This window comes from Brachionichthys hirsutus, chromosome 5, assembly GCF_040956055.1.
Source record: "Brachionichthys hirsutus isolate HB-005 chromosome 5, CSIRO-AGI_Bhir_v1, whole genome shotgun sequence".
Taxonomy (NCBI): domain Eukaryota; kingdom Metazoa; phylum Chordata; class Actinopteri; order Lophiiformes; family Brachionichthyidae; genus Brachionichthys; species Brachionichthys hirsutus.
In genome coordinates this window covers 12,766,518-12,775,211 of record NC_090901.1, presented here as the reverse complement: position 1 = coordinate 12,775,211, position 8,694 = coordinate 12,766,518, and the positions used below count along the sequence as shown (strand labels likewise).

Sequence of the window (8,694 nt, the reverse complement as noted above, 5' to 3'; positions counted from 1 at the left end):
AGGCGCCAAAACAACGCGGAAGCGACGACGACGTGAACGATGCTTCTCCAGTTCCTCGGTTGAATTTATTAGCCGTAAATGTGCGTTTGATTCGTGTGAGCACAGGATGGGCACCCGGTCGTATCTACCTGTGCAGCCTGGCGTCGGGATGGAGGAGAACTTCCTGTCTCTCGACGACATTTTGCTGTCTCATGAGAGGCTTCCTGTCCGGACGGAGTGCGCTTTACCTCGGCTTGGATTCCTTGAGAAGTCGAGTGACACCCAGGAAATACCGGAGGTTGGTAACGACCCTCGAATGTGGTGGTCGTCATTTCTAGAGATGACGGTCTATGGCAGGGGTGTCAAACTCATGTTCTCCAAGGGCCACATTAGCATTATGTTTGCCCTCCAAAGGCCAAATGTAAACTGTAACACAGTAAATGTAACTAAATGTAATGTCATTTAATGTAAAATAAGTGTAACTACTCCTGAACATGCTGTTAAATAATTTATTTTTTCTTTAACTCTTTAGTTTTGATATCACTTTTTTAAAAGTTCCATTCAAATGCAATCATCACGCAGGAACAAAGATAATCGATACAAAATCAAAGCAAAACCAAAAAACCACCACCTTGTCTCTTCATGGACATGCGCAAACCAAAAAAAACAACCGAAGTGGGCAAGATAAAGAACATTCCCCGAGTCAATGCTGCAGAAAAGACGCCACTTTCAGGATCAGCACTGGACAGCTCCATATGTAGCCGACTACCTATGGAGCTGTCCAGTGCTGATCCTGAACTACCTATGGAGCTGTCCAGTGCTGATCCTGAGCGCCATATTTAGCCGGGGTAAACGTGTCAGCACATGCTGGACAAAACAAAAAAAAGTTCAAATAACTTTCAATAATCACCGTCAACAGATTTTTCATTTCCTGACTGCAGCGTGTTGCTATTGTTATTTCCATGTTGCAGAATGTTTCCATTTGATCAGTTCACTACTTAAGGTATAAACATTGCATATTCAAAACACAAAACATGGCGCCAATCTCGTTCATGTGGACAAGAAGTAGGCAGAATTGCTCCTAAATGTAGTTTTGGAATATAAAGTCAACATATAAGCAAAAGCGCCTGGACAAGTTCAAATTAACACAGTTCTGAAGGCGTCCATGCTATTTCTGAATGTAAACACAGGTCACACATGTGACGTCAGATCAGTTTTCATCAGTGATGTTTCAAAAACGAAAAGCCCGGTTATTGATGTCCACACGCAGACGCATTAACGGCATTTCCCCTAATCTTCACATTGGGCGGACTTTTTATTTGATCTTTTTTATTGTTTTCAATGAAGAAATCTGCATTTTTGTGTCGATGATAGGCGAAATCGTAGAAGGATATCTTGGCTTTTTGTGATACCCTCCTCCGTGTGCACAAGGCCTAAGAGTAACTGCAGTATGGCTGTCAAAGAGCAGGTGTCTTCACATTTCCTCAACTAACTCTGCCCTCTTTATCTCAGGGTACAAAGATGGAGCTGCCTCTGTGGCTTTCCAAGGGCCTGCATGAGAAGAAGAGGACAGTGTTGTCAGTCGAGCTTCCAAAGGTGTACAGAGAGGGCTGGAGGACTGTGTTCAATGCTGACCCCAACATGGTGGACTTGCATAAGATGGGACCCTACTACTATGGCCTGGGATCCCAGATGCTACACTTTGACAGCCCAGAGAACCCCGAGATCGGACAGACGCTGCTGCAGGTAAACATCATTCACTTCCCTTAAAATAGGAGGCTTCACTGGGAGGTGTAACTGGAAAGTGCCAGGATTTAATGTCATAGATGTACAAACATAGCTTCTAATAGTATGTAGGACATGTTCCAAACACTAAATGGCATTTCTCAATGCTTCATTTACTTGACCAATGACACAGCATGTGGAGCAAACCATATAATGGATTTATGAAGTGACGTGTAAAATCGCGACATACGAGCGCTTTGACGTGAAAGAGTTCCGAGATACGAGCAACTTCCAGAGGCCGCCGCTAAACGGGCGAGCGCGCGTCACTGTTCAGTGATTTTGGCTGTATCTGTGAGTATTCCTTATAATAAGTGATGGGTCCAAAGAAAGCGAGCGGTAAGGATGGGAGTGAGAAGAAAAGACGCATGACGGAGATGAAGAATGATATTATTGATCAACATGACTGTGGTGTCCACGTAAGTGATTTGGCACTGACGTGTCAAATAAAGTCGCAAGCTGTAAAGACAAACCAGTAAAACGTAAGCGGTTACGTGAGGAAACGGTGAGCATTATCCTGGTCGAGCTTCTCTGCACGGAGGTTGCAGAAAAAGGAGCTTTCCTTGGTGGATTAAACTCCTTGAATCTGGGTGAGTTTTTTGAATTAAAATGAGATAAAACTGTCAATGGTATGTAAATAAAAGTAGTAAAATAAGGAAAATAAATAATTACAATATACTATATAATAACTTCATGTAAACAAGAAATTAACTCAAGACAACATGAATGTTTTTGTCAAAAACAGCGGAAGAATACCACTAAAAAGTATCATCTCTACATGTTTGGATATCTTTTGAGGTTACTTTCAAATAGAAGTCTTCTGCTTCCCAGGGCGTTGCAAACAGTTGTATCTTGCCTTGCCTTGTTGTGCGACTCTCAGCTAGCATGAATGGAGCTGGAGTCCACGATAGAGCAGGAGCCCCACAGTGGAGCTGGAGTCCCACGTTAAACAAAGATTCTTGACGCCCACAGTTTTGTTGCATGCAGTCTTCTTCCTCTTGTCTAATTGGTAACACGTTTGATGTTGTCCTTCATCTAGACATTCATTGGACGATTCAGACGGACCATGGACTCTTCTCAGAATGCATACAATGAGGACACCTCTGCACTGGTGGAGCGTCTGGACTGTCTGGAGAAAGCTCTGTTCAGGTCGGGGCAGAGCGGCCTGAATGGCTTCCAGAGCTGGGAGAAAGGACAGGCCTCACAACTCACCGCGTCCAGCTTGGTTCTCAACTACCGCAAGAGGAAGATGGACGATGTACAGCAATGACCTTGGCCTGCAGTTAAAAGATGCAGACACTGGTCAGGACACTTTGCAGCAGCAGCAGACAAATCTGCTGTGTTTAGACAGTCAATGTACTTCGGATTTAATTTGTTATTCTCTCCAAAAAAAAAAGCTACTGTGGATAAGTATATATATTTGAGCTATGAATGTACAGTTATATATTCATACAGTTCAAATATGTTAATTTTTTCTGCTTCATTTCAAGATTGTTTGCTCTGAAAATGTAAAAGTAAAACTTTTGGAATAAACTATATGTAAGTGAATTGATTACTCAAAATTGTCCATTGTGTGTGTGTGTGTGTGTGTTAAAACAGAGCTTTTAATCTGCTAAAAATGACACTTTCCCTTCAGCACCTCCTCCAGTATAAAAGAGTCCAGGTACTTCTGAGGAAGATGCTGAGGAGAGCAAAGGGGGCAGATTGGAGGGGGGGGGGTATTTTGTCGGGTATGATTTAAAAAAAAAAAGATGTGAGGATACGGGGTAGATTGATTTTCTCTGGTTTTGGGCTGCAGAGAAAAGAGCTATGGTGGCGCCGACTCGGAACCCAGGGAAGAACCCCATATCGCCGTCTAGCTGCAGGCTGATAGCTCTCACCTCTAACATCTGCATGGTGATGGAGAGGATGATTCCCAAAAGATCCGTCAGATGACCTGGAGAGGAAAGTCTTGTTCAGGGTATCAGAGTGTTTTCAGGAGAGGAAGAAACACCAAGGTTAGACTGGAGGATGAGGTAAGGAGCGCCCAGGCAAATGGGGAAGCAGTCGGAGCTGTCCTCTTTGACGTAGAAAAGGCGTCTGACATGATGTGGAGAGAGGGACTCCTTATAAAACTACATAAACTAGAAATAGGTGGGGAAATGTTCAACAAGATCAGAGACTGAGAGGCGGATCCAAGTCCGGGTTGACTCGGCTCTGTCCAGTCAGCCCGAGGTCAACCATTTAAAGGTGCTAAATATAATGGTGTGGTTGGCAGGTCATTTCACTCCAGAAGCTAAATGCAAAATGAATAGATTCATTCCTCTGTCTTATGTGTCTGCGGGAGGAATATAATGAATTCCTTTACAGACTCACACCTCCCTCTATAATTTAGTGCTATTTACATTGAAAAGATGTGAGGAAAAACAGAGTTAGCATTGCTGTGAGGGAGTTGTCCCTCCTCCCTCACTGATCAGGTGTACGTCCCCATTTACACCATTATTTTGTATATTTTTTGTAAATATTTAATACTCCACAATTTCATTCACACGGATATTGATCACTTTAATTAATGCCTTATGTCTTTCTCAATTAGTCTTTGTGTTAGCTGCTAATTGGATCTTTATTTAGTTGGTTGTCACATAGACGTTATTGGTCTGGTCTTTATTTCTCATTAGTTTCTCCTTTCTTTGAGGTGTTGGACGGGGCCACTGACATGGAGGGGCCGGCCAGGTGTACATCCCCACCCTAATGGGACTGTTCCAAGTGGTCTCATGGGAAGGGGAGGTTAAACTGTGCCGTGTATGGGGTAGTGGTTTTAAAGTTGCAGTTTATGGGGGGTAACGCCATATATTGTCTCCTTTTAATGTTGATTGTTATTGTTAAAATGCATTGGGTAAATTAACCTTATTGAAAATGTAAATCTCTGTTAAATGTGAATTAATCCACCCCTGCAATTTGGACTGTATAATTTAGGACCTCCTATTTAAGGAGTTCTGGGTAATTTGCCAGGGGGTTGCCTGTTGCTTGTGGAATTGTTGTCTTCTGTGGTGTGGAATAAAAATGCTGAGCTCATGATGCTGCTGGACTGGTTGTGTTTCTTCGACCACTCAGCCGCCGCGGCTATCCTGAATAAGTAAGAGGCCAGCCCAACGCTTAAAAATCTTAGATTTGCATATTGATTTAAAATGGAGATGTGTTGACCCTGTGCATGAGGAGTAAGTTCCAGTTTTTCGACAGATCAAATACATTCTTAACATTGATACTATGTGGTATCTTTGCAGTCAAATTTTCCATCCAATGTACTTTGACTTGCATTTCCATGCATATCGTGTTCGTGTAGACGGTGAGCCTGGAGACGAAACAGACCATACATCACTTGACACTTAACGCTGTTGAGGACGATTTGTATGTTGGATTGAGATGTTCCGTATAAATATTTGTACACGCTTTGCAATGTAATGTAATACTTGAGGCAAAAGGTCCCTCTTCAACCTGCTATTAAGTTAGTAACACATCTTCAGTCTTCGGTTCACTTCTATGTTAAGCGTTTGTGTTGAAGGCAAAGGTTGTACAAGATTCCAGTAATGAAATGCACCACAAAAGGAAAAAGTTTTACTTGTTCAGTTCTGTTCATTCATAGAAATAAGATCAATACTGACGTAAATTAATACATTTGGATTCGTAAACATATTTTATGTGAATTTAAGTGTTATCATTTAAAGCTAGGAAAAAAGTCAAACAAGTATGAGTATTTATAGTTGTGTTGGCATCCAACAGTGCCGTGTGTGTGTGTGTCAAAGGTTGTCTGTCTCTGTGTGGCCCTGCGATGAACTGGCGGCTTGTCCAGGATGTACTATTAGATTGATTACCATTGAAGTTGGAAGAACTTCATCACATTTTGCAGTTGAGGGACAGGACAGAAGTCAGGACGTGTAACGCAAATGACACAACATGGAAAATTCAATTTCCAAAATTAAACAAGAAATGGCAAACATTAAGATCAGCGCCGTCACAGACAACGACATAAAGGAAACATATGGAAGTGGACAGATGATTTTAAGGGTTGAACAAAAAACAAGAGTGTTTGACAGAGCTAAAATATCAACCGCCACATTATAGAATACGCACAACGAAGAAAGGTTTTTGTATTACTGTCTGTGGAGTAAGACTGTGGAATAGACTGAGTAATGAAATGAAAAATATGTTGAGTTTGACTTTATTTAAAAGAAGGCACAAGGAAATGATTTTACAAACATACAGGGACAATACCTGACACAATTGCTCAAACATGGGGGGAATTGCTATCTTCATCAGCAATAAATGTAGATTATACAAAGGTAAAGAATGTTATGTACATTAGCTAGTATATTGATAAGGAAAGATAATGTTTAAGTTTAGAAGGGGTAGGGTTAAATAAGTAATACTTCTTCCTACTCCTTTTCGCTCACGTAAATTGTATAGTTAGTGTATTATGGTTATTATTTATTGTTTGAGTTAATGTTAATTATTATTCCATGTGCTGCGTGTGTGTGTGAATATGTCTTTATATATGTGTGTACAGTATATATATGTATTTATGTATATGTTTATGTATATGTGTGCACATGTATTTGGCGTTGTTTTATTATTTTATTCTTTGTTGTTTACATGGTCGAAATAAATAAATAAATAAATATTCAATGGAGACTGCTCTATTTTTAACATGGATCTACTGGAGCCACATGATTGGTAGCGCCACCAGTGTTCCCATCACATCATGCCCTATTTGCCCAAACATGGTTATTCCTTTTGACGTTGTGCGAACAAAGTTCTTCTTGTTGCTTTGTGTGTGGATGTGACCATTCATTTGATGTCAGATATCTCTTCTTTCCTCCTGTCCTTACCCATATTGCTTCCCTTCTTTCCCTCCCTGCATCAGTCTCCTCGCTCATCGGTGCTATAATCTCCGATGCGCTGCATCACCGGTGACGTCGCATGCTCTCTGTTTATCACCGGGGGAGGGAGACCGAGGAAGAGACATAGAGAGAGGGTAACTGTGTCCCTTCCTCCCTCTCTCTCCATCTCTCGCTCTCCCCCTCCCTCTCCCTCTCCCTCTCCCTCGTTTTGTCTCGTGCACCCACAGACACAAACACTGGGTGACGTGCCCGCCTCCAGTTTTTAGTAGCCAGAGGGACGCTCACAAACACAGGGACCAGAAAACAACTAGACCTGACCGTACCAACCGGAGGAGCTCTGAGCTACACCACAGGTACAGTAAAGCTTTATCTGTCGACAGGATTTTCACGGTTTCCGTCGGAATGTGTGTGAATCAGTCATCAACCATCCACCCACAAGAACGAATGAAAGTCTTTCTGATGCTGGACATAAGCTGAATATTTTCCTTTGTCCTCAGTCTATCTCTTAAAGTAAGATTTAAATTCCCTTTTGCTGAATGTGTTTTCTGGCTGCACAAGAAGGAGGATGCTAGAATGAGAACTGGATTTTTATAGCACACTGTGCGTGAATCCTGCTGCCGAGGCTTTGTACAGAATACATTTTCCACCCACAACACACACACACACACACACACGCACACACACACACACACACACACACACGGCACTGTTGGATGCCAACACAGCTATAAAGACTCATACTTGTTTGACCCGAGGGGCAGTTTCTCTACATGTTACATCTTATATTTACTATTACGGCTGATGTGTTGCTGATTCTATATGACGTGCTTGCAGTTTCACGTGATATGCATGTAACAGCAGAGCGAATGGAGCAGTGTGTGTTGAGGAAAGCAATGTTTGGCTTGTGGCAGACTGATGTATGTGAACGATGAGCTAACAATAGAAATCAGTAATTTAAAAGTTGATTCAATTTAGTGCAGACGAGTGTTAGTCTGGCACGGAATCACCCCGTGTTTGCTAAATACCAACGACTGAGACGGGGTTGTGTAACACAAAATAAATTGTGCTGGAAATAATGTGTTTTTTGTGTATGAAGTGCCTCTGGGTTATAAATAATTATAAACCTTGCTGGATTCGAGTTGACCATTTCAGATCAGAACTAGACCGTTAATATAAATAAGAACTTAGCCCACTAAAGTCCTTTGTGACTGTGACAATAAATTGGGTAAATTTCCCTGCTAAATTCAGAACCCTGCTCCCCTTCTAGTTTCCATGCAGGGAGGATTTTTGTAATCTGTTTCAGAGCTGTTACACTTGTCTTCTTCACTGCTGTGCTGCTTCTTCAGCACTGGAAACAGGCAAAGCCAAGAGTTGGAGTGGATCAGTTTCTCCGCTCTGAGTTTATTAATAGATTGACAGCACAAATAGACTCCTGTGTCTGTCTCTGAAGCTAAGCTACACAAAGCCACAATACAATGCAGTGCATTAATCTCTGTCTGTCTCTAAAAATTAAACAAAATTCCAGTGCTGCTTCATTACTATAATATCACTTTAACTCCCTCCATCACACATTGGTTCACATCACACAATTATCTGCTAGCACCTATGACTAAGCAGCGGGTCAACGACATTGCTCATTGCTATGTTCAGAGGATTCGGCTGGTGACCGTGTAACGCTCTTTATCATTTCACGTTGTCTGTAAATAATGTTTGCAGCTAAACTAAATAAGAGTCATTTGCAGTGTCCACTCTTTGATCTCAGGGGGTGTTGAATTGCAGTTGAAAAGGGGCGGAAATGCTTCTACAACGGAAGTGTAAAGTTTGTCTCCTAACTGCGAATAGATTCGATAACTTTTCCTTTCGTGGCTTCGTTTATCATTAGAAGGGGTAGGGTTAAATAAGTTTGTACTTCTTCCTACTCCTTTTTGCTCATGTAAACTGCATAGTTACTGCATTATGGCTATTATTATTATTTGATTTATTAATTACTATTACCGTATTTTTTGGATTATACGTCGCTCCGGATTGTAGGTCGCACCAGCCAAAAAATGCATAA

General features: G+C 41.6%; 1 protein-coding gene across 1 annotated transcript; it reads left to right on the top strand.

Moving 5' to 3' along the window:
• Nucleotides 1–3,309, top strand: gins3 (GINS complex subunit 3). The gene is made up of 3 exons (XM_068739690.1): nucleotides 1–277; nucleotides 1,492–1,725; nucleotides 2,801–3,309. Exons 1-3 carry the CDS (start codon nucleotides 107–109, stop codon nucleotides 3,029–3,031), a joined length of 636 nt encoding a protein of 211 aa, XP_068595791.1. The 5' UTR covers nucleotides 1–106; the 3' UTR covers nucleotides 3,032–3,309.
• Nucleotides 3,310–8,694: the final 5,385 nt, after the last annotated feature.